At 43.5% G+C, this 26,533-nt stretch overlaps 1 protein-coding gene across 3 annotated transcripts; it reads right to left on the minus strand.

The window, feature by feature from the left end:
* Positions 1-2,137: 2,137 nt before the first annotated feature.
* Positions 2,138-26,527, minus strand: LOC123482634 (glycogen [starch] synthase, muscle-like). 3 transcript variants are annotated; one of them, XM_045211025.1, is made up of 16 exons: positions 26,504-26,527; positions 19,691-19,809; positions 19,025-19,206; positions 15,621-15,812; positions 14,757-14,942; positions 12,282-12,426; positions 11,941-12,058; positions 8,535-8,655; positions 7,330-7,436; positions 7,141-7,200; positions 6,579-6,771; positions 5,871-5,997; positions 5,620-5,715; positions 5,013-5,176; positions 4,846-4,926; positions 2,138-4,024 (listed from the first exon to the last, which is right to left on the minus strand). In XM_045211025.1, exons 2-16 carry the CDS (start codon positions 19,806-19,808, stop codon positions 3,776-3,778), a joined length of 2,139 nt encoding a protein of 712 aa, XP_045066960.1. In that variant the 5' UTR covers position 19,809; positions 26,504-26,527; the 3' UTR covers positions 2,138-3,775. The 3 variants fall into 3 exon arrangements, with proteins under 3 accessions (XP_045066960.1, XP_045066959.1, XP_045066958.1); XM_045211024.1 differs by lacking the exon at positions 26,504-26,527 and adding an exon at positions 26,244-26,458; XM_045211023.1 differs by lacking the exon at positions 26,504-26,527 and adding an exon at positions 24,359-24,522.
* Positions 26,528-26,533: the final 6 nt, after the last annotated feature.

Consider the following 26,533-nt stretch of genomic DNA (forward strand, 5'->3'; position numbering starts at 1 on the left):
AAAGTTATGGAGGAAGGCAATAAAATAGGCTATAGTGCAAAATAATTACAATTAGTATTAACACTGGAATGATGTGCAAGAGATGATGTGCAAATAGAGATACTGTATGCTTGGGGTCATTGTCCATTTGGAAGACCCATTTGCGACCAAGCTTTAACTTCCTGACTGATGTCTTGAAATGTTGCTTCAATATATCCACATAATTTTCCTTCCTCATGATGCCATCTATTTTGTGAAGTGCACCAGTCCCTCCTGCAGCAAAGCACCCCCACAGCATGATGCTGCCACCCCCGTGCTTCACGGTTGGGATGGTGTTCTTCGGCTTGCAAGCCCCCCATTTTTCCTCCAAACATAACGATGGTCATTATGGCCAAACAGTTCTATTTTTGTTTCATCAGACCAGAGGACATTTCTCCAAAAAGTACGATCTTTGTCCCCATGTGCAGTTGCAAACCGTAGTCTGGCTTTTTTATGGCGGTTTTGGAGCAGTGGCTTCTTCCTTGCTGAGCGGCCTTTCAGGTTATGTCGATATAGGACTCGTTTTACTGTGGATATAGTTAACTGTTGTACCTGTTTCCTCCAGCATCTTCACAAGGTCCTTTGCTGTTGTTCTGGGATTGATTTGCACTTTTCGCACCAAAGTACGTTCATCTCTAGGAGACAGAACGCGTCTCCTTCCTGAGCGGTAGGATGGCTGCGTGGTCCCATGGTGTTTATACTTGCGTACTATTGTTTGTACAGATGAACGTGGTACCTTCAGGCGTTTGGAAATTGCTCCCAAGGATGAACCAGACTTGTGGAGGTCTACAATTTTTTTTTTTAGGTCTTGGTTGATTTCTTTTGATTTTGCCATGATGTCAAGCAAAGAGGCACTGAGTTTGAAGGTAGGCCTTGAAATACATCCACAGGTACACCTCCAATTGACTCAAATTTTGTCAATTAACCTATAAGAAGCTTCTAAAGCCATGACTTCATTTTCTGGAATTTTCCAAGCTCTTTAAAGGCACAGTCAATTTAGTGTATGTAAACTTCTGACCCACTGGAATTGTGATACAGTGAATTATAAGTGAAATAATCTGTCTAAACAATTGTTGGAATAATTACTTGTGTCATGCACAAAGTATGTCCTAACCGACTTTACAAAACTATAGTTTGTTAACAAGAAATTTGTGGAGTGGTTGAAAAAACGAGTTTTAATGACTCCAACCTAAGTGTATGTAAACTTCCGACTTCAACTGTATCTACAATTCTGGGCATTCAAATGTTGCACCTTCAACCTACAAAGTCCTCCTACTGTATCCTAGTAGCACCTCCCTCCATTTTCTCTATAAATGTAAAATATTACTTTTTGAAGTAACATTTTATACGTGACAAACTCTCTCACAGGGTGATGGCAGGCACCACATTCATTAGCAATCATCTAGCAATAACTCACATAACTGAAATGGCTCTAATGATGCAGTTACATCCACTTTGAAGCAAATGTTTTTTACTGTGCTGCAATACGTTAACAGTTTAATGGCCAGTAACGTAACAGTTTAATGGCCAGTAACATAACAGTTTAATGCCCAGTAACATAACAGTTTAATGCCCAGTAACGTAACAGTTTAATGCCCAGTAACGTAACAGTTTAATGGCCAGTAACGTAACAGTTTAATGGCCAGTAACGTAACAGTTTATTGCCCAGTAACGTAACAGTTTAATGGCCAGTAACGTAACAGTTTAATGCCCAGTAACATAACAGTTTAATGCCCAGTAACGTAACAGTTTAATGCCCAGTAACGTAACAGTTTAATGGCCAGTAATGTATGATGATCTTAATGTAGTGCCTTGATGTTGTGACACCACACACACCATTGTGACCTCACAACTAGAAGGTTCTAGCCGCAAAAATAAGGTTATGAGATAATTGGCTTTAAAGTTCCGAACCTTCATTGGTTTGAATGTATTTTTATCTTGTATCCTTATGAACTTAACATGAATTGGAGTATTTAGAGTACTACATAGGTAGAGAACATTGAACAGAACAAGGCTATGTCAATAACTCAATTTTGACAAATGCAGATAGAACCTTATAAATGCCAAGCTCTCAGTATTTCCTGTTGTAGTAAACCCCAACAAAGAGAAGAGTCCAGTGTTTCATCATTAATACAGAGAATATACTTTATTTTCTCATCATCTGGTGTGTGATTGTAACACAAACAAACTGGATCAACTCATTTCCTGTTTTCTGGGTGTGCACAGCTGGGAATGGGATACACTCAAAACTGTGACCCCTGCCATTATCTGTGACCCTTTCCCTTTGCTCCTCTAATACAGTCTGTCATCTAAAAACACGACTAGCTTCTCAGGACGGACGCCCCACCTTTTACCTAAACCTCAGAGTGCAGGCAGAATCAGTGTTCCATCTCTATACGTCACAAACATACATACTGACACACACACACACACACAAAGAAAAACACTCAAACACTGGCTCACTGACTGAAAGGTTAAAAGGTGACCTATCGACAGTTTTTACACACAGGCTTGCCGGTTCAAGTACAGTACAAGGCTCAGAGACAAACACACCCACAGAAAGGTCTGAATCTCTGAACGAATGGGAGCCTGTTTCAGCAGGAGGCTTTTCAGCAGGACGTTCTGAGGCTCAGCCATAGAGTTAGATAGAGGACTCATCTTTGTATCTGTGGTGGAAGCCGTCAATGGCATTGTCCATGCAAATAAAACTGGTTATATAACATCTAGTCTCACTCTATGGGCCCAGCTCTAAGTGTCGCTTATATGTTTCCTAGCACAGGGAAGTGCTGCTGGTGGTTGGGTTTATGTTACTGCTACAGTGCGACAGGAAAAGTGCTGCTGCTGTTTAAACAGGTTTCTGTTACTGCTACACTGCGACAGGAAAAGTGCTGCTGCTGTTTAAACAGGTTTCTGTTACTGCTACAGTGCGACAGGAAAAGTGCTGCTGCTGTTTAAACAGGTTTCTGTTACTGCTACAGTGCGACAGGAAAAGTGCTGCTGCTGTTTGAACAGGTTTCTGTTACTGCTACAGTGCGACAGGAAAAGTCCTGCTGTTGGGTTGGTTGTGTGACTATGACATAGTGGGTCAATGCCTTTGCCCTTGTTAGCAAGACTAATTAGCCCTACTTTCTTTATCCACTGGTTATCATATGGTTCTCTTAGCCTTAGTTACAACTAATGTTAGTCTACACTAGCAATGTTGGCTGGATTTCATAAATCCAGAGCACAGGTGGTTGGTGGCACCTTAATTGGGGAGGAAGGGCTCGTGGTAAATGCTGGAGCAGAATACCTGGAATGGTATTAAAATGCATCAAACACATGGTTTCAGCCATTATTCCAGCTGATCCTCCCCTCAGCAGCCTCCTGTGGACCAGAGATAACCTAGATTATTGACCAGAGGTAACCCTCCTATATACTCAAAGTTACCCCACTTTGTTATCTCAATGCTGGGCTTTTTAACTCAAGGAAATGTCACCCCGCTAGCCATCTATTTCCTTTCCCTCTCTTCCTCCATTTCAGTACAGGTTGCTCACACACGCTGAGGTGCACAGAGGTTTGGAAGACTTTCGGGGTGCTGGATTAATAACATATACTGGAATACTGTAATAGCTCATCTCTTCAGCAGTTGTCGGATCTATATTATATAAGTGGAGACAGTCAAGATAAGAGTGGTGTGTTTGTAACATGGATGTTGTGTAACAGTTCTTGTAGGGAGTGTCGGCATGTGTACATTTGTGTGTGTATGTGAGAGAGACACTCAGTTTTTCACACTGGGGGCTCCGTTTTTCTCTCCATTGACACCTGGGAGGGTGTAAGGCAAGGCTGGACCCTTTTTACTAGGCAGGGTGAAGGGCTGGCGGATGTTCAAGCGGTCTTTCTCTGCCTCCGCATCTTCATCATAGCGGTCATCCTCTTCTTCTGCCTCGCTGTGGCGGGGGGAGGAGTGGCGCGACAGAGACGGAGATGGGGGCACAGAGGCCGGTCTTGGGTAACGGAAACCTTGGGCCTGAAAATAAATGGTGGTGGGGTTTAGAGGGTAAGACACAAACAACACACAATGCTGTGTTTAGACAGGCAGACACATTCTGATATGTTTTTCACCAATTGATATTTTGACCAATCACATCAGATGATCTGATTGGCCAAAATACTAATTAGTTTAAAAAAGATCAGAATTGGGCTGCCTGTCTAAACACAGCCAGAGTAGCATAGCAGTATGCATCATCTGACACACTTTCTCATAAAATTTACTAATCCAGATTTACATCTTATTTTACAGATGAAATAAACCAGGGGTGTCCAACTGAATCCCTTCAGGGCCGTGTCTGCTGGTTTTTGTTAGTTCCTTTCAAATAGTATCCAATTAGGACCGAGACAACCAGGTGAGGGGAGTGCCTAATTAATCTATGACCTTAACTGATCAATCAAGTACAAGGGAGAAGGGAAAACCCACAGACCCTCCAGGCAATTGAGTAGGCACCACTGTTATAACCCTCAGGCCTCCAGGTAATTTAGTAGACACCCCTGTTATAACCCTCAGGCCTCCAGGTAATTGAGTAGACACCACTGTTATAACCCTCAGGCCTCCAGGTAATTGAGTAAACACCCCTGTATAACAACAGTCCAACTAAAAGGTACACTACAGCAAATTCCTAGCGAATGGGTAAAGAACACATTTTTTACTAATACCCCCCGGGCACCATTAGGTACTAGGTAGTTTCCAATGGTGTAGAATTATTTAAACGATGTACCCATTGTTACCCAAAAAGGAGGAAACAGCATCTCATCACCATACAGACAGACAGACAGAGACACTCATAGACTTACAGTCTCAGAGTCATGAGGTTGGTAGAAGTAGGTATCCGGGAAGGCTTTAGCCAGGGCCATGTGACGAGCTGATATATAATACTGAGAGAGAGAGGAGAGAGAGATAAGATGATAGTTGTAGTAGAACGGTTGACATTTCTCCTCTTGGCAAAGGTGAAAGGTCTCACCCTGCCCAGATATCTCCAGTCCAGAAGGTCACTCAGGCGCTCGGTGCGGTTCCGCTGGATGATCCTGGCACGCCGGCTCTGCTGGCAAAACTGGAACAGGTACGATGTGAGCTGATTACACGACTCATCAACCCCTCTGTACCGTCGATCAAGGATGTAGATTCCTGAGGTAGAGTACAACAGCATTAGTCAAATCTACTGGAGATTAGTTGGTAGAGAATGCCGTTTCTAAACGCCAAAGGTTGTGGGTTCAATTCCCGCTGGAACCACCCATTCGTACACTGTATACATGTATGACTGTATGTTGCTTTGGATAAAAGCATCAGCTAAATGGCATATTATAAACCGGGTGGTATGAGTCCTGAATGCTGATTGGCTGAAAGCCGTGGTATATCAGAACGTATACCACTGGTATGACAAAACATTTATTTTTACTGCTCTAATTACGTTGGTAACCAGTTTATAATAGCAATAAGGCACCTCGGGGGTTTGTGATATGGCCAATATACCACGGCTAAGGGCTGTATCCAGGTGCTCCGCGTTGCGTCGTCCATAAGAACAGCCCTTAGCCGTGGTATATTGTCCATATACCACACAGGGAACACACCGTATGCTGAGGGGTCAGCTATGTGTTCCTCCATGAAGCAGCCGAACCCAGAAAGGTTGGTAGAGATTGAGGGGATCCCCATGACTGTACACTCAGCTGAGAGAGACAGAGACAGAGAGAGACAGAGATTTAAGTAAATATACTTGTATATGTACCATACAGCCAATGTTCAAGACAACCATATCTCATAGTATCTTCAAGAGTCTACCTGGTGTATATCTTCATGGTTCATAGTATCTTTAAGAGTCTACCTGGTGTATATCCCCATGGTTCGTAGTAAGAGGGGAACACTCCAAGATGGCAGCCTCTTACAAACTCTTCATAATCCATCGGCAGGAGGGGAGAGGTGGAGGAGAGGAACTCTGGGTGGAAGATCACCTAAAAGGATTATGGGAATTACGAAGCAGGGGATGAGGATGGAGTTGACCAGATGAAAGATAGATGGGCTTCCACCATATTATTTACACCAGTTTTACAAGTCTTCCAATCACTGCAGAAGAAGGGAAGGAGAGGAATTATTTCTAAGCAATTGAACCCGTTTGACCCACAGCTATGCAGTGGGCCGGGGCCCATGGTTTCTAGTCCAGATTGGCCTGTGCATCAGTAGTAGGATAGTGTTATTGGAATGTGTCACAAATGTCATTCCTATAACACTATCCTACTACTGATGCACAGGCCAGTCTGGACTAGAAACCATGGGCCCTGGCCCACTGCATAGCTGTGGGTCAAACGGTATGACGGTTATGTATTTGAAATACCTGTTGTTTTTAATTGCACTGAATGCATGTAAAGTGTCAGTCTAGCCCACCTGCCATCTCACTGCCAAATCAGGACACAATGGAAAAAAGCCTCTGGCCTTTGTGTTTTTATCCTGGATCATTTTTACGTAGGCTACGTAAAGTAGTCTGGCTGGAGCAGTCTACTACTTCTAATGATCTAATCAATTCAAATCAATCTACCTTGACGCGGTCGGCAGAGCTGTTGAACAGACCGATGCGGCGAATGCAAGTGAGGATGGGGTCGTTGCTGTCCTCCAGCATGTTGTGGGTACAGATGGGAGGCTGGCACTGCCTCTGGGTGGCAAAGATGGCACGCTTCATCATGGTGAAGTCATCCTTGTCCAGCATCTTGGACACGTCTGGCAACTGCCCACTAATCCAGGACAGAGGTAGATTTTACTAAGGGGTAAAATACAAACTAGCACAAAAGCTCTGATGAAGGCCAAGAGGCAGTAAGCTTGAATAAAATGTGTGTGGGTTTCCCTTCTCTTTATCTCTTAGAGTAATAATGGTTCAAGTACAGTGATTCATATGGGTTTACAGTACAGTGATTCATATGGGTTTACAGTACAGTTCTTGTACTGGTAGTTCAACAGCACAAATGGGGATGGTTCAACAGCACAAATGGGGATGGTTCAACAGCACAAATGGGGATGGTTCAACAGCACAAATGGGGATGGTTCAACTGCACAAATGGGGATGGTTCAACTGCACAAATGGGGATTCATAGAGGTCCACTTACACCAGCAGTGATTCATAAAGTTTCTTTCCGAAGCGTTCTTTCACTGTATGAGCTGTATCCCTGCCATGAGGAGGTGAAAACAAAGTCAAGTTATTAGTCACTATAAATACATACGTTTTCTTATTTTTTCACATGCAAGTGTCTCCCTCTGTGGCAGGAAACAGCCATGATGATGGTGTTGATCATTACCAGAGCTGCTTCCTGACTGCTTGGCCTTTCAGCGTCTCCACGTTGAAGTTGTTTGTCCGCGCAGGCATGATGAAGAATGCAACAACAGTCACATCGCTGTGGTTGACCTGAGAGACAGAGAGAGAGAGACACAGAGAGAGAGCGAGAGAGCGAGAGAGAGTAAATACCTGCAAGATTCTAGAATACATCTAACAGACAGACAGACAGACAGACAGACAGACAGACAGGTAGAGTGAATGGGTATTTACACACACACAGGCACATACAGTGCATTCGGAAAGTATTCAGACCCCTTGACTTTTTCCACTTTGTTACGTTACAGCCTGATTCTAAAATGGATTTTAAAGAATTCCCTCATCAATCTACAGACAATACCCCAACATTACAAAGTGATAACAGGTTTGTAGAAGTTTTTGCAAATGTATCAAAAATAAAAAACAGAAATACCTTATTTACGTAAGTATTCAGACCCTTTGCTATGAGACTCGAAATTGAGCTTAGGTGCATCCTGTTTCCATTGATCATCCTTGAGATGTTTCTACAACTTGATTGGAGTCCACCTGTGGTAAATTCAATTGATTGGACATGATTTGGAAAGTCTATATAAAGGTCCCACAGTTGACAGTGCATGTCTGAGCAAAAACCAAGCCATGAGGTCAAAGGAATTGTCCGTAGAGCTCCAATACAGGATTGTGTCGAGGCACAGATCTGGGGAACAGTACCAAAAATATTCTGCAGCATTGAAGGTCCCCAAGAACACGGTGGCCTCCATCATTCTTAAATGGAAGAAGTTTAGAACCACCAAGACGCTTCCTAGAGCTGGCCGCCTGGCCAAACTGAGCAATCGGGGGAGCACATAGCCAAGACAACGCAGGAGTGGCTTCGGGACAAGTCTCTGAATGTCCTTGAGTGGCCCAGCCAGAGCCCGGACTTGAACCCAATCAGACATCTCTGGAGAGACCTGAAAATAGCTGTGCAGCGGCGCTCCCCATCCAACCTGACAGAGCTTGAGAGGATCTTCAGAGAAGAATGGGAGAAACTCCCCAAATACAGGTGTGCCAAACTTGTAGCATCATACCCAATCGCTGCCAAGGGTGCTTCAACAAAATGTGATATTTCCGGGGGGGTTGTAATACATTTGCACACACACACACAGTGCCACACACACACAGTGCCGGACACGGACACACACAAACACAGCTTACTCTCAGTAGATAGTTGAGTCTGGCCAAAGCCTCCAAGAAGATATCAGCCCCTTTGTTGCTGAACTCATACCTCCCAGCGATGAACAGGAACAGACACTTGTCTAGGTTAAAGTCCAGGTGCCTGTTGGGTGGGACAACAAAAACCATTCAAGATGAGACCAAATGATGCAATGATGCAAACCTGACATCACCTGACCACATTTCCAGACCAGGGTTGGAGTCAATTTCATTTAAATTCAGTCAGAAAGTAAACTGACATTCCAATTTTCCACAATGCTTCTCTATGAGAATTAGAATTGGAATTCAGGTTATTTCCTGAATTGAAATGGAATTGACCCCAACCCTGGTACAACCACATCATTCATTTATTCACTTGTGCTCCATACTGAAGATTTAAAGCATTCAAATGAGGGTTGGGGTATCTAGAATTAGATAACGAGATTGAGAATCTTACCTAATTAAAGGAAAATACCACTCAAAAACTATATTTTGGTATACAGTCCCAAAATGTCAGCAATTAAGTTTAAGATCTAGAAACGCATCACACTGTGACACGTTTTGTATTCTGAAAGTTCTATATCTTGAAAACGTTATTGCTGACATGCAAAACATTTTGGGACTGTATCAACAGTGGACTAATGAAACAAATACCAAAAGATAGCGTTTGAGTGGCATTTCCTTTAAAGGCCATTGGAAACTTCTGACAGAAGGCCATGCACACAGCCGGGGGCCAAGCTACCCATCACTGCTAGGGCCCTAGCCAAATCAGGGTTCTACACTAACTTTTTCCACTAACTTTTTCATTTGGTGGCACCAGCACGATTTGGTAGCATCAATTATTTTTCAATAATTGATAGTGACCGGTCCTGTGTCCCATAATGTGTCTGCATTCCATACAGAACCAGGCTAATAATGACTAGGCATCTTTTAAATTAGCATGCCCTTGTGTTCTTACAATAATTTGGATAGATTTACTGTAATAGCAAAGAAAATAGACTTAAAATAATGTGTAAAATGTATTTATTGCAGATTTCAAAGTGCCATGTGTACTTTCTGCAAAATCCTCTAGAGGGCAGAATTAGAAAAAACAATACTTGATAAAAAAAACGTTACCACGAAAATGTTTTACATTAATAAAGTGGGGAGTAGGACTGTGAATTCCCTCCGTTTTTTTCTCCAGGTTTTCACGCTCAAAATATATATTTTAACAGAAAAACAACAAAATGTGATGTTCTAAGTCCACAACAATGCTTAAAACACATCAGGGGACCATTTTTTAGGTCTGCGAAACATCTAAGCATTTTAGATTTTTTTGTGTAGTTACCCTTTAATTTACCTTTTAATTGCCTTTCCATCTACCCGAAAACAGTTAGACTATCATTAGCATCGCTAATGGCTACACAAAGTGGTAGACATATAGGCCCTAAGCGCACAGCAGGGCTCGACATTCAGGTACATTTGCCAGTGGCACACTTGGCCAGTCCCAACTGAAAGCTACTGGCCTGATTGAAAAAAAATACTAGCCCTGGTCAAGATCTGACAGCAGGTGATTTTATATTTAATTTGTGGGCTGAGCAAGTCGCCTATACAGGGTTCATTCAGACATTGGTCAAAAGTCAAATTCAAGGACTTTACATCACTTAATTGTAGGCTAATTTTCAAGGACCTACATTTTATATTTAATTGTTGTAATAACCTATAGAAAAAAACTTCCCCCAACATGTATGCAAAAAAGTATGCATTGCCACTAAGAATCATGCATTTTTTAATAGACATTCACAAGATTTTTGCATTCTAAAATATGTCACAATAATGTGGACATTGTCCGAGTAAATAGACAGCATGCTCCCGACACAAACACACGAATGAAGTGTTTCCATTTAGTAGCTAGTCAGTCTCGCCATTTGAGATGTTGAAGAGTTATTGTATACTGTTTTAAAACGAGAAAGCGACCAAAAACCAGGTTCCCTTTGTAATGGAACGCTTTGTATAGAAAACGAAATTGAAGCAAACATTCGATGTTGTCTTGCTCATAATAACCGCACATGATTTTACCGCAACAGACTTCAAATGAAACAATCGAAAGCAGCTAAATCTCTCATAAAAACTGATCAGAAATGAAATCACGGAATAATTATATTGGAGCAGTAGAAGGAGTAAATCGGCTACCATAACCAATTACTTTTCAACAACCAAATAGTCTAGAGGAAACGTCTGATTTTCAAGGTAGGCTATTCCATGATGACTGAATCGCCAATATTCAAACAAGACTGAACGTTTTAAAATACCTGGGTTGTATACCCATTATGCCCTTTGCATTTACTGGTGGATATCATAACTTGGAACATCTTTCCTCCACTTAACAACCAGCTGTTTGAGAGCTGCGCGATCTCTCTGCCCATCAGATTATCTATAGGCTGTGTGTGAAGCGCGTGTGATAAATAATCGACATAACGAACGAAAAGCTTTGGGAATACATCTGATTTTTAAATCAATTATATAGCCTAGATTTAAAATAGCATTATTAAAATAAAAAATGTCACTGGCCCCCACTGACTGGGATGATCACTGCCCCGGAGTGTTTCCAAAATTTCACATGAATGTTTCAGTAAATCATGATTTAAAAAAAGGAAATGGTGAACTCAAAACTAATGTGACCAGGTAAAATAAATTCACTGGCACCCTTGAGACCAATTAAAAATGTGTTTTGGTCGCAGTATCAAACCCTGCAAATGATAAAGTGCCAGTTAGGTTCTAGCAAGAGGCTGTTTCTAGGGTTGTCTATTAATATGATAGTACCCCTGGTGAAGAGCGCAAGAGGCAACACTCCCACCACTTGGCAAAAACTGGTTGAATCAACGTTGTTTCCACTTCATAATCTTTTGTTGTTGATGATGTTGAATCAATGTGGAAAAATGCAACAACAAAAAAAATATCAACATAAGGGAATTTCGTCTTTCTTTCCCACTCAACTTTTAAGCTAAATCCAATGTTATGGTGACATTTTTTGTTGATTTCACATTAGTTGACAACTCAACATAATGCCAATCAAAAATAGACATTGAAATGACGTCTGTTCCCAGTGGGCCAGCAGTATGCATATATACAGTGGGGAGAACAAGTATTTGATACACTGCCGATTTTGCAGGTTTTCCTACTTACAAAGGATGTAGAGGTCTGTAATCTTCCATGCAATAAAATGCAAATTAATTACTTAAAAATCATACAATGTGCTTTTCTGGATTTTTGTTTTAGATTCCGTCTCTCACAGTTGAAGTGTACCTATGATAAAAATTACAGACCTCTACATGCTTTGTAAGTAGGAAAACCTGCAAAATCGGTAGTGTATCAAATACTTGTTTTCCCCACTGTAATATGTTTGTGTTTGGGTGGTGACCCCACTGACCCATAGAAGTGACCTCTGATGAACTCCTGGATCCGGTTCTTGCTCTGTGCGTGCAGGTTCTGGAACTCATGCATGGCAGAGAACTTCTTCACGTTCAGCCCATTAGGGGTGATTATGTCTGTGGGGTGGGGTGGCGGGGGAGAAGGAGAGAGAGAGAGGGGCGTGGGAGAGAGGGAGAACGGGAGAGGGAGAGAGAGAACAGGAGAGGAGAGGTTAGCCAGACAGTCAACTAAGAACAAACAAAGAGGTTAATAAAAAGGTTCAAAAACAGAGACAGACTTGAGAGGAATTACTGTGACAGGCATGTACAACCACGCACACACGCATGTGCACAAACACACCTGGTTTCCTCTTGAGCAGGTGCTCTGCCTCAACGGCTGTGATCTGGGAGACGGTGGTGAAGACATGAGCGCAGCGCGCCGCTGTCCGCTCCAGACAATACCGATGGTAGATCTGTCTATCCCCCGCCTCCTTATCCAAGTTGAACTGAGAGAGAGGACAATATTAAGCTATTACCTACCATAAGATAAAGTGAATTGAATAAATAACTTGCAAAATATATATATATATATATATATAGTGAGGGAAAAAAGTATTTGATCCCCTGCTGATTTTGTACGTTTGCCCACTGACAAAGACATTTTAATGGTAGGTTTATTTGAACAGTGAGAGACAGAATAACAACAAGAAAATCCAGAAAGACGCATGTCAAAAATGTTATGAATTGATTTGCATTTTAATGAGGGAAATAAGTATTTGACCCCTCTGCAAAACATGACTTAGTACTTGGTGGCAAAACCCTTGTTGGCAATCACAGAGGTCAGACGTTTCTTGTAGTTGGCCACCAGGTTTGCACACATCTCAGGAGGGATTTTGTTCCACTCCTCTTTGCAGATCTTCTCCAAGTCATTAAGTTTGAGGCTGACGTTGGCAACTCGAACCTTCAGCTCCCTCCACAGATTTTCTATGGGATTAAGGTCTGGAGACTGGCTAGGCCACTCCAGGACCTTAATGTGCTTCTTCTTGAGCCACTCCTTTGTTGCCTTGGCCGTGTGTTTTGGGTCATTGTCATGCTGGAATACCCATCCACGACCCATTTTCAATGCCCTGGCTGAGGGAAGGAGGTTCTCCCCCAAGATTTGACGGTACATGGCCCCGTCCATTGTCCCTTTGATGCAGTGAAGTTGTCCTGTCCCCTTAGCAGAAAAACACCCCCAAAGCATAATGTTTCCACCTCCATGTTTGACGGTGGGGATGGTGTTCTTGGGGTCATAGGAAGCATTCCTCCTCCTCCAAACACGGCGAGTTGAGTTGATGCCAAAGAGCCCGATTTTGGTCTCATCTGACCACAACACTTTCACCCAGTTCTCCTCTGAATCATTCAGATGTTCATTGGCAAACTTCAGACGGCCCTGTATATGTGCTTTCTTGAGCAGGGGGACCTTGCGGGCGCTGCAGGATTTCAGTCCTTCACGGCATAGTGTGTTACCAATTGTTTTCTTGGTGACTATGGTCCCAGCTGCCTTGAGATCATTGACAAGATCCTCCCGTGTAGTTCTGGGCTGATTCCTCACCGTTCTCATGATCATTGCAACTTCACGAGGTCAGATCTTGCATGGAGCCCCAGGCCAAGGGAGATTGACAGTTCTTTTGTGTTTCTTCCATTTGCGAATAATCGCACCAATTGTTGTCACCTTCTCACAGATGGTCTTGTAGCCCATTCCAGTTGTGTAGGTCTACAATCTTGTCCCTGACATCCTTGGAGAGCTCTTTGGTCTTGGCCATGGTGGAGAGTTTGGAATCTGATTGATTGATTGATTGCTTCTGTGGACAGGTGTCTTTTATACAGTTAACAAGCTGAGATTAGGAGCACTCCCTTTAAGAGTGTGCTCCTAATCTCAGCTCATTACCTGTATAAAAGACACCTGGGAGCCAGAAATCTTTCTGATTGAGAGGGGTCAAATACTTATTTCCCTCATTAAAATGCAAATCAATTTATAACACTTTTGACATGCGTTTTTCTGGATTTTGTTGTTGTTATTCTGTCTCTCACTGTTCAAATAAACCTACCATTAAAATTATAGACTGATCATTTCTTTGTCAGTGGGCAAACGTACAAAATCAGCAGGGGATCAAATACTTTTTCCCCTCACTGTATATATACACTAGATTTTCATATCTGATCTAGAGTAGTGCCTAGGGTGAAGGGGCTGGGAGTTATTGACCCACAACTTTCAGCAGTTATGGGTCAAGTAAATAGCACATAAAATAAGTGCTTTCACTGTTTTAATGGAGCAATCCAGGGTCGATGAAACAGGACACACTAGATGCTAAAACAAACATGCTAAAAATGCTAAGGTCCTGCCCGCCCCACCTTCCACACACTTGTGTAACTCTAGAAGGATCAGATTGGTATCATCAGTCTGTTAACAGTTCTCCACTAACTCTAGAAGGATCAGATTGGTATCATCAGTCTGTTAACAGTTCTCCACTAACTCCAGAAGGATCAGATTGGTATCATCAGTCTGTTAACATTTCCCTTTCAGATCTACACTAGTGAATACTAAGTAGGGGACTAGGGGTAAGGGGTTGATTTAGGATCGGGGCAAAGGACACTAGCTAGGGTGATACAGCTGACCTTCAAATAACCTAGAATGACCTACAACACTTACTGTGAGGTCAGTTACCTGTGAATGATGCTGAAGATGCACAAAGACAGAACGATCAGAAAATTGTAAACATGACATCCCAACCCTGACCAACACACACACACACACACACCACAGATCATGACATCACCACACAGATACACTCACACCGGCGAGGTTGTTGTAGAAGTCCACGCTGCCGGCACAGAGGTAGCGTCCCAGCAGGGTGGCGTGGGTGGTGAAGATGGTTGCCACGGGCAACTGTCTCTGTCGGCATAGCGCCAGGCCCAGGCCTGCCAGCCACTCATGGAAATGGGCCAGGATATGGGGAGGCTCCTCACACTGCGCTGCATACTGGAGGAGGACAATGTGGGGTTAATATAATAGGCCAGGATACTGGAGGACGACAATGTGGGGTTAATATAATAGGCCAGGATACTGGAGGAGGACAATGTGGGGTTAATATAATAGGCCAGGATACTGGAGTAGGACAACGTGGGGTTCATATAATGGGCCAGGGTACTGGAGGAGGACAACGTGGGGTTAATATAATTGGCCAGTACTAGAGGAGGACAATGTGGGGTTAATATAATGGGCCAGGATACTGGAGGAAGACAATGCGGGGTTAATACGGAACCATATACGGAATACTGTTACTAATGAACTGCAACCTTGCACTGACACAAGCCATTATTAAACTGGATAGAACCACCTACTTCTCTGTTATAACGGTTTGCAGTGTGTAGGCCACGCCCCCCTTAACCCATTATCCCTGAACCTCCCTGGCAGCAACCCACCTCTCCTAGTAACCCATTATCCGTGACCCTCCCTGGCAGCAACCCACCTCTCCTAGTAACCCATTATCCCCGACCCTCCCTGGCAGCAACCCACCTCTCCTAGTAACCCATTATCCCTGACCCTCCCTGGCAGCAACCCACCTCTCCTAGTAACCCATTATCCCCGACCCTCCCTGGCAGCAACCCACCTCTCCTAGTAACCCATTATCCCCGACCCTCCCTGGCAGCAACCCACCTCTCCTAGTAACCAGGCGGTCAAGAAGCCAAAGAGGACGGCGTCGTTGGCCTCACGGTCGAACCAGGGCACCCCGATGGAGAAGTTGTCCCACAACTCTTTCTTCCACTTGTCCAGGTTCCAGGCAGTGAATGCCACATCTATCAGCACCACGTACGGACTGCCCTCAATCAGCCAACGACCAAAGTACACCTAGGGTGAAGAGACACAACTAGCATATTTTCAATGTGGTCACAGTCTGGACCTAGAGTGTGATTTTTTATATATATATATATATATATATATATACATACAGTGGGGAGAACAAGTATTTGATACACTGCCGATTTTGCAGGTTTTCCTACTTACAAAGCATGTAGAGGTCTGTAATTTTTATCATAGGTACACTTCAACTGTGAGAGACGGAATCTAAAACAAAAATCCAGAAAATCACATTGTATGATTTTTAAGTAATTAATTTGCATTTTATTGCATGACATAAGTATTTGATACATCAGAAAAGCAGAGCTTAATATTTGGTACAGAAACCTTTGTTTGCAATTACAGAGATCATAAGTTTCCTGTAGGTCTTGACCAGGTTTGCACACACTGCAGCAGGGATTTTGGCCCACTCCTCCATACAGACCTTCTCCAGATCCTTCAGGTTTCGGGGCTGTCGCTGGGCAATACGGACTTTCAGCTCCCTCCAAAGATTTTCTATTGGGTTATGGTCTGGAGACTGGCTAGGCCACTCCAGGACCTTGAGATGCTTCTTACGGAGCCACTCCTTAGTTGCCCTGGCTGTGTGTTTCGGGTCGTTGTCATGCTGGAAGACCCAGCCACGACCCATCTTCAATGCTCTTACTGAGGGAAGGAGGTTGTTGGCCAAGATCTCGCGATACATGGCCCCATCCATCCTCCCCTCAATACGGTGCAGTCGTCCTTTCCCCTTTGCAGAAAAGCATCCCCAAAGAATGATGTTTCAACCTCCATGCTTCACGGTTGGGATGGTGTTCTTGGGGTTGTACTCATCCTTCTTCTTCCTCCAAACACGGCGAGTGGAGTTTAGACCAAAAAGCTCTATTTTTGTCTCATCAGACCACATGACCTTCTCCCATTCCTCCTCTGGATCATCCAGATGGTCATTGGCAAACTTCAGACGGGCCTGGACATGCGCTGGCTTGAGCAGGGGGACCTTGCGCGCGCTGCAGGATTTTAATCCATGACGGCGTAGTGTGTTACTAATGGTTTTCTTTGAGACTGTGGTCCCAGCTCTCTTCAGGTCATTGACCAGGTCCTGTCATGTAGTTCTGGGCTGATCCCTCACCTTCCTCATGATCATTGATGCCCCACGAGGTGAGATCTTGCATGGAGCCCCAGACCGAGGGTGATTGACCGTCATCTTGAACTTCTTCCATTTTCTAATAATTGCGCCAACAGCTGTTGCCTTCTCACCAATCTGCTTGCCTATTGTCCTGTAGGCCATCCCAGCCTTGTGCAGGTCTACAATTTTATCCCTGACGTCCTTACATAGCTCTCTGGTCTTGGCCATTGTGGAGAGGTTGGAGTCTGTTTGATTGAGTGTTTGGACAGGTGTCTTTTATACAGGTAACGAGTTCAAACAGGTGCAGTTAATACAGGTAAGGAGTGGAGAACAGGAGGGCTTCTTAAAGAAAAACTAACAGGTCTGTGAGAGCCGGAATTCTTACTGGTTGGTAGGTGATCAAATACTTATGTCATGCAATAAAATGCAAATTAATTACTTAAAAATCATACAATGTGATTTTCTGTATTTTTGTTTTAGATTCCGTCTCTCACAGTTGAAGTGTACCTATGATAAAAATGACAGACCTCTACATGCTTTGTAAGTAGGACAACCTGCAAAATCGGCAGTGTATCAAATACTTGTTCTCTCCACTGTAAATATATATATATATATGTTTATTTGTAGTTGCCGAGTACAGAGAATTAAAATACAATTTCCTGTTGTTTATACCACGAAGAACAGGGAGCTTACTCAATGATTTACACAAACGTTCCACAACTTCCAGTCCTCAAGTAAGGACGATTACGATTAGTGCACAGTATCGCTCTCCCCCAATCAAATGATCTGACCTCACCACACAGGGCTTTCCCATGGTGCACTGCACTGCTCTGACCCTGCACACCTAGAATGCCAACGACTGACTCAGCATGGCACACACACACACACACATATGAACTACACACACGCTACATTCTGCCTACCAGAAATAGACAGCAGTGTGTGTGTGACACTGATACAGCCTTTAACCTTTTAACAGAAATACCAGAGATTAGAGTGGCAAGGACAGAGAGCGAAGTACAGAGAGAAAGAGGGACACTGTGTGTGTGTGTGTGTTTAACTATACTTGTGGGGACCAAAAGTAAACAAACAAAAATGTAACCAACTGGGGACATTTTGTTGGTGCCCAGTAGGTCAAATGCTATTTCTAGGGGGTTTAGGGTTAAGGTTAGAATTAGTGCTAGGGTTAGAATTAGGTTTAGGAGCTAGGGTTAGTTTTAGGGTTAAGTTAGGTTTTCGTGTAAGGTTTAGGGTTAGGGGTTAGGGAAAATAGGATTTTGAATGGGACTGACTTGTGTGTCCCCACAAGGTTAGTTATACAAGACTGTGTGTGTGTGTGTGTGTCCTGGGGAAAGCCACTGCCATGGACCAGTGTTAGGTGGGGTCTTGGGCTGCACAGGGGCTCGTGACGCAAGGTTGAAGTCATGAAGTGACTGTGATCCAACCTTTTAAAAAACTAGCCACTGCTAAGAAATGCTAATGTTAGCATTTGAGGGACAAAAAGCAATGACAATCTCCTCCGTTTAGCATGTTTTACATTTCATGTCCAATCATCAGATTGACTTTGGTCTGAAAATGCAGACATTAACATGGTTGTTGAAGGACACTGCTTAGAAATGCCTACAATGTCATAGTACTGCTTTTAACCTCATCATAATCTAGAACATTTCAATTGCAAGGATGTGAAGAAGTTATGTATTGCTAATGTTTTCTTCTATTGTTGTCAACCTCAACAACGAGAACCAATGGTAATTCAGGAAGTTGTACACACACACACACACACGGACATGGATGCAAGGACTGACCATCCTAGATATAAAATTGATAGTTTTAACCATGTTTTAATTTATATGGTGATTGTTTACATTTTCTTTGTTTACAAACATTGGAGTAAAACAAGCTTATATTTTGGGATCTGGTGGGGTACGACAGTTAAACTAAGCTCATGAGGCATTTATATAAGTTATATTCTTAAAGAATCAAAATGGGTACATATTAACTTAGAAGTCCAAAAATGGATGTAGCAACTGCAGATTGCCCCTTTAAGTCCTTTAATAGGGCCAGCAAACTTGTGTGGGTCTCTGTGTCTGTCTGTCTGTACCTTACATCCGCTGGAATTCATCTTGTCTATGGCTCTCTTGAGGGCAGGGTTGGTGGGCTCGATCAGCTCTACCTGGGTGCGGACGTTACTCTCCACATACGGACCAACCAGGAAATAGTTTTCTCCCCATTCCTCCACCGTCAGACGGGCTTTGGTCTGGATCACTGTGTAAATCCCACCAACTGCACAGAGGCACACACCAAGTGTTATTACTAATATACTGTCGTTACACACAGAACCAAGAGTTATTACTTATATACGGTCGTTACACACAGAACCAAGAGTTATTACTAATATACTGTCGTTACACACAGAACCAAGAGTTATTACTTATATACTGTCGTTACACACAGAACCAAGAGTTATTACTAATATACTGTCGTTACACACAGAACCAAGAGTTATTACTAATATACTGTCGTTACACACAGAACCAAGAGTTATTACTAATATACTGTCGTTACACACAGAACCAAGAGTTATTACTAATATACTGTCGTTACACACAGAACCAAGAGTTATTACTAATATACTGTCGTTACACACAGAACCAAGAGTTATTACTAATATACTGTCGTTACACACAGAACCAAGAGTTATTACTAATATACTGTCGTTACACACAGAACCAAGAGTTATTACTTATATAGTCACACACACTGTTACCTTTGTTGGCCACCTCCCATGCGATCTCGAAGAGGACGGCATCCTCCAGGTCAAACTCCTCATCCCACTCCTCCAACCCCGACAGGGAGGTGATGGACAGGCTGCGAGCCAGTGGCATGCTGGGAAAGAAGAACAACACACAGAGTTTAGACATGTCATGAGACACATTATTCAGTTGAGACACATTATTAAATTCAGTTGGCAGAGCTGAAAATGAACAGCTAGGCATAGGGGTCATCGTTGTGGTGGAAATGAAATGGGCTTAGGAATAGTTTGTGAGGTTTAGGTTAGAGGAAAGGTTTAAAAGTTACCATTGGGTTAATGTGAAATGTGTGTGCTCACTTTCCAGCGTTTTTACATATCAGTATCCTGACCTCACAAAATAAATGTCCATGTAAATGGACAATAAAGTCATTTCTTATTCTTATCATTAGCGTAGCGCTGTCGGACGGCCTTCAATATCTACCGGTTGAATATACACTATTTTAAAGCATCATTAGACGCTATACACAGCTTGTTTACAATGTCTCCTATGACAAAGGGTATAATGCAGTGGTGAGATAAAAATGCATGACGCAGAAGCAAATGTCTATGCACCGTTTGCTGCCCCGAAAATGTACAAGAAGAGTGAACATTTAAACAATGTAGGAAATGACTGACTCAACATCACAACCCAGGTCACTTAAGAGTGTGTGTTTGTGGTGTGTACCAAGTACTGTATCCAAATCTAATAACTTGATCAAATGACACCAGTGATTCTGTAGGCCCATATACAACAGTATTTGGTCAGTGGTACATTTTTAGACTTAAAAAGACATCATGAGTTATCACCATGAGCTGTGGAAGAACACCATGTTCTGTACCCTCAAAGAACTGACCATAAACAACCAGACCCTGAGGGTAGTCTCCCACAATGTTAACAATGTTCCAGCATAGGTCTGGGATTGCTTAGACTATCGAGAGAGTGGACGGCTACAACTACCTCAGTAAGCTCAGTTTTGGAGAGAACTGGGATGTTGTGGTCTAAAAATGTAATATTTGTATTATTTAATTTAACTTGGTCCCCCCACCCCCTCAACAGTCTTTACTCTGCCTGCTGTTCCCCCTATGGTCATCCCCCCCACCCCCTCAACAGTCTTTACTCTGCCTCCACCCCAATGGACATTTATTTATTCATCACTGCTACAGTTGTTACGATTGGCCCTGTCCCCATCTATGCTGCAATAGTCTATGTGCCTGGGGGGTAGGGTCAGCCTGTCCTATTTGGTTTAATTCTCCTGTCTTATCTGGTGTCCTGCGTGACCTAAGGTATGCTCCCTCTAATTCTCCTGTGTCTCTCCCTCTCTCTTCCAGTTTCTGCTGTTCTGCCTGAGGCTATGAAACCCTGACCTCTTCACTGGAAGTGCTAGCTTGTCCCAGACCTGCTGTTTGACACTCTCCCTCTCTCCCCACCACCATCTCACGACCTATCAACCTCTGAATGCTCGGCTATGAAAAGCCAACTGACATTTACTCCTGAGGTGCTGACCTGCTGCACCCTCTATAACCACTGTGATTATTATTTGACCCTGCTGGTCATCTATGAACGTTTGAACATCTTAATGGCCATGTACTCCAGGCATGACTCCAACACCATCATTAAGTTTGCCTTTGACACAACAGTGGTAGGACTGATCACCGACAACGACGAGACAGCCTATAAGGAGGAGGTCAGAGACCTGGCCGTGTGGTACCACGACAACAACCTCTACCTCAACGTGATCAAGACAAAGGAGATGATTGTGGACTACAGGAAAAAGAAGAGGACCGAGCACGCCCCCATTCTCATCGACGGGGCTGTAGTGGAGCAGGTTGAGAGCTTCAAGTTCCTTGGTGTCCACATCACCAACAAACTAACTTGGTCCAAGCACCCCAAGACAGTCGTGAAGAGGGCACGACAAAACCTATTCCCCCTAAGGAGACTGAAAAGATTTGGCATGGGTCCTCAGATCCTCAAAAGGTTCTACAGCTGCACCATCGAGAGCATCCTGATTGGTTGCATCACTGCCTGGTATGGTAAGTGCTCGGCCTCCGACCGCAAGGCACTACAGAGGGTAGTGCATACGGCCCAGTACATCACTGGGGCCAAGCTTCCTGCCATCCAGGACCTCTATACCAGGCAGTGTCAGAGGAAGGCCCTACAAATTGTCAAAGACTCCAGCCACCCTAGTCATAGACTGTTCTCTCTGCTACCGCACGGCAAGCGGTACCGGAGCGCCAAGTCTAGGTCCAAGAGGCCTCTAAACAGCTTCTACCCCCAAGCCATAAGACTCCTGAACATCTAATCATATGGCTACCCAGACTATTTGCATTGCCCCCCCCCCCCCACCCCACACTCCAACTCTCTGTTTATTATCTATGCATAGTCACTTTAATAACTCTACCTACATGTACATATTACCTCAATTACCTCAACTAACCTGTGCCCCTGCACATTGACTCTGTATCGGTACCCCCTGTATATAGCCTCGCTACTGTTATTTTACTGCTGCTCTTTAAATATTTGTTACTTTTTATTTTTTAGGTATTCTTTCTTAAAAGTGCATTGTTGGTTAAGGGCTTGTAAGTAAGCATTTCACTGTAAGGTCTACATCTGTTGTATTCGGCGCATGTGACAAATAAAATTTGATTTTATTTTATTTATAAAATTCATTTGATTGAGTCACGACTCTACTCATGAGTCACGTGTCTACTTCGCAAACTGAGAAGGCTGGATAAAAATTGTCAGAATGGGAGTGTTGGTTTATGTTCAAATGAGATTTGTTGAGACCAGGATATCGGTTGGAGAGCAGCTGGGGAGCTGAGTGTTTGGCAATCTCCTTCGCGGCCCAAAGAACTGTCAGACTGGCATACACCTTGATTCTCTTGAGAAGTCCATGAGAAGAGGCTGTTGCAAATAGCACCTCTGTGTCTTATGGGGTTCTAGGAATGTATGAACGAGAGACACAGTATGCAGTGTTGTGTGTGTTTGTGCATATGGGTGTGTGTGAGAGAGTGAGAGAGAACGTGATCTGTTTGTGAGTGTGAGCGAGAGAGAGAGAGAGTGCGAGAGGATGTGATCTGTGTGTGTGTGAGAAATATTTGTGGAAGTACAGACATCAACTGTAAAGCAGAGTAATGGAAGAAGAGAGGGGGAAGGTAGAAGAGGTGGAGGGAGCAAGGGAGGGAGGGGAAGGTAGAAGAGGTGGAGGGAGGGAGGGAGGGAGGGGAAGGTAGAAGAGGGAGGGAGGGAGGGAGGGAGGGGAAGGTAGAAGAGGTGGAGGGAGGGAGAAGAAGAGGGGGGAAGGTAGAAGAGGTGGAGGGAGGGAGAGGAAGAGGGGGAAGATAGAAGAGGTGGAGGGAGGGAGAGGAAGAGGGGGGAAGGTAGAAGAGGTGGAGGGAGGGAGAGGAAGTGAGGGGAAGGTAGAAGAGGTGGAGGGAGGGAGAGGAAGAGGGGGGAAGGTAGAAGAGGTGGAGGGAGGGAGAGGAAGTGAGGGGAAGGTAGAAGAGGGTGGAGGGAGGGAGAGGAAGAGGGGGAAGGTAGAAGAGGTGGAGGGAGGGAGAGGAAGTGAGGGGAAGGTAGAAGAGGGTGGAGGGAGGGAGAGGAAGAGAGGGAAAGGTAGAAGAGGTGGAGGGAGGGAGAGAGGGAGAGAGGGGAAGGTAGAAGAGGTGGAGGGAAGGAGAGGAAGAGAGAGGTGTAGGTGGGCGGGGAGTAGAGCCTAGGACCAGGAAGTTACTACACTATTTTAGTGGCATGTTCTGATGAGACAATCTTGTCATTCCAGAAAAATACAAAATGTGACAACCCCCCCTCTCCGTTTTTGCGAAATAGCGATGATGGTGACATGCAGCACCATGATGAAATATTGCAGGGTGATTTACCACACTATTTGCAGCAACCCAAGTTTGGTTGACTGTTGGCATGCCGTGGCTCAGGCAACAACCAACTCCCATGGTTTTTGGCAATGTAGAAAGATACATTTCATGTAGAGCAGGTACATAATACTGTAGTGTAACAAACTTGTGATGATGATGGAGCGAATACACTCTTCATCCCTCTTCTCACTCACACACACGAGAACAAATTTGATGAATGATAGCGATGTAAAAGACTGATGTGCACACCTGAAAGAGGAGACCCACTCGGCCCAGGGCAGGGCAATATAAATCACATATGATAGCCTAGGTCACACTGACCATGTCTGAGGCTACTTTCTCTTCCCGACTATGAATGGACTCCTTTATACATCCTAAAGAAGCCTGTAAGGCTGTCTGTGAACTCCGTGAACAGACAGTCCTGTCTGTGAGGCCTCCTCTTCACTCATGCAGTTCAGTCACACCTCCGACACAGACACACACTCCAGCAGCGAACACAACAACACACTATCATTTATAATTATGAAACACTGCATTACTACTAATAATGGTTACAATGTAACGTGTTTGCTGTCATCTGTTACATTGCGAAGACACACTGTATCAGAAAAGACTGCTTGCCTAGCCAGAACACAGTGTGTCTATGACAGCAAACACATCACGATCCAGAGGACGCTCTCCTCACCTCGGCAATAATACACGTACTCATAGGCTACACTTTCCAGAAAATATAGCATTATTATCAACCCCACTGAGGTGGTGTAGGCTACTTACCCTAAAACGGTATCGTCCCAATTCGGTGAAGCAAGCTATGGCAACATTGGCATCTGTTTCAATCAATCAACAACAAAAAAACGTCAAAAGGTAGCTGGGGGGCGGAAGCCTCATTCGAATGCTGGAGATCCACATTGGTTTAATGCACAGTATGTCATTTTGATGGACGAAACGTCAAAACGCCTGTGTGCGGATTGCTGAACGTAAGGGGGCGGGGTTGTACCGGCTAAAGTCCCGCCTTCTTTTCACATTATTCATGAGACGGCGTTCTTGGCACCTTGATTTCTATAGGCTACAGTCCCTGCCCAGGGGAAAATGGGTCGTTTTCCCAAACCAAAGCCTACAATTGGTTGACTGAGGTCACTTAGCCGGACTGTGGTTAGTGAACTACGTTGTCAATCAAAGGAGAGGGACTCGTGAGAAACGTGAGCAACTGGTCGGTCTTTTTTTATTTTTCATAGAAGAGAGAAAAGGGCAAGCAAGTTATTTATAATGCTCGTTGAGTGCCAGATGGGAGTATAGCGGAAAGTACAACCGACAACGTGACTACAGAATGACATCTGACCATGCAGCAAACCCCTCTCTCAGTTCTTATATGCTTTGAAACCTTACCTAACCTATAGTTTTTCCTCTTGCATGTCTCTCTCTCTATCTCTCTACACACCACAGGAGGTTGGTGGCACCTTAATTGGGGAGGACGGGCTCGTGGTAATGGCTGGAGCGGAATCGTTGGAATGGCATCTCAAATACATCAAACACATGGTTTCCATGTGTTTAATGCCAGTCCATTCGCTCCTTCCAGACATTATTATGAGCCTTCCTCCCCTCAGCAGCCTCCACTGCTACACACACACACACACACACACACACACACACACACACACACACACACACACACATAAATCCTTTTAGTAACCCATAACGATAACATTTTACATTTTAGTCATTTAGCAGACGCTCTTATCCAGAGCGACTTACAGTTAGTGAATACATATATATTTTTTTATACTGGCCCCCCGTGGGAATTGAACCCACAACCCTGGCGTTGCAAACGCCATGCTCTATCAACTGAGCTACATCCCTGCCGGCCATTCCCTCCCCTACCCTGGACGACGCTGGGCCAATTGTGCGCCGCCCATGAGTCTCCCGGTCGCGGCCGGCTGCGACAGAGCCTGGATTCGAACCAGGATCTCTAGTGGCATAAATACAGTACAGTGAACCACATTGCTTATTAACAAAAATATATTATAATCTGAATAAAGATCTATTTCATCTATTGGTTTGGGTTATTAGACCATAGGGATACAATGTAAGTGTTTTATGCTTCTGTTTAATATCTATTTTAAAGTCTATTTTCTCTGATTAGACTTAACATTTTGTGTCACCACGATATACATAGTCATTGAACACTGGTCAGTTTAATAATGTTTACATACTGTTTTACCCACTTTATATGTATATACTGTATTCTAGTCAAGGCTCATCCTATATAACTACTGCTGTACACACCTTTCCTATTCATATACTGTCCATACTGTCTATACCATCTTTTATATATATTTATATTCCGTAATCTGACATTTGGTAGTTCTGATATTTCTTAATTGTTATCTTTTGACTGTTTGGATTATGTGCGTATTGGTAGGTATTATTACTGCACTGTTGGAGCTAGAAACACAAGCATTTCGCTGCACCTGCGATAACATCTGCAAATGTATGCCACCACATTTTTACAGACACACAGTTTTGTAGTTCTGTTTAAAACACCATCTGGTAAAGCTGTATTTTACAGTCCTATTTCAGTTTGCATTGATATGGTATTTATTTGTAATTGTGTTTTTTTCGGGATTTCTGTGTGTCAGCGATATCTGTGTTTCGTACCTACCGCCTCCGGAGGGTCCTTAAAAAGGTTGTTAGTTCCTTGAATAGTTGTGTTGTCTCATAGGAAATTGTTTAAGTTGAATGAACTACATTAATGGCTTACAAACAATGACTGAGTGAATTGTTATTGTAAAAAATGTATGGGGGAAAAAATGTATGCACTCACTAACTGTAAGTCGCTCTGGATAAGAGCGTCTGCTAAATGACTAAAATGTAAATGTAAATGTAAACATCTTGGTATGGTAGCTATCAAACACAACTCACAGTTTTCTTTCTTTGAGCCACACCAAATAT

This window comes from Coregonus clupeaformis, chromosome 35 (genome assembly GCF_020615455.1).
Source record: "Coregonus clupeaformis isolate EN_2021a chromosome 35, ASM2061545v1, whole genome shotgun sequence".
NCBI lineage: Eukaryota > Metazoa > Chordata > Actinopteri > Salmoniformes > Salmonidae > Coregonus > Coregonus clupeaformis.

Excerpts from the sequence above, each read along its gene's own strand:
- LOC123482634 (XM_045211025.1), bottom strand. The coding sequence starts at position 19,808 with ATGCCACTGGCTCGCAGCCTGTCCATCACCTCCCTGTCGGGGTTGGAG. Across the intron at positions 12,427-14,756 it reads TCTACAACAACCTCGCCGGT|TTCAACTTGGATAAGGAGGC; the intron begins GTGAGTGTATCT and ends CCTCTCTCTCAG. Across the intron at positions 4,025-4,845 it reads AACCTCATGACTCTGAGACT|GCCCAAGGTTTCCGTTACCC; the intron begins GTAAGTCTATGA and ends ATTTATTTTCAG.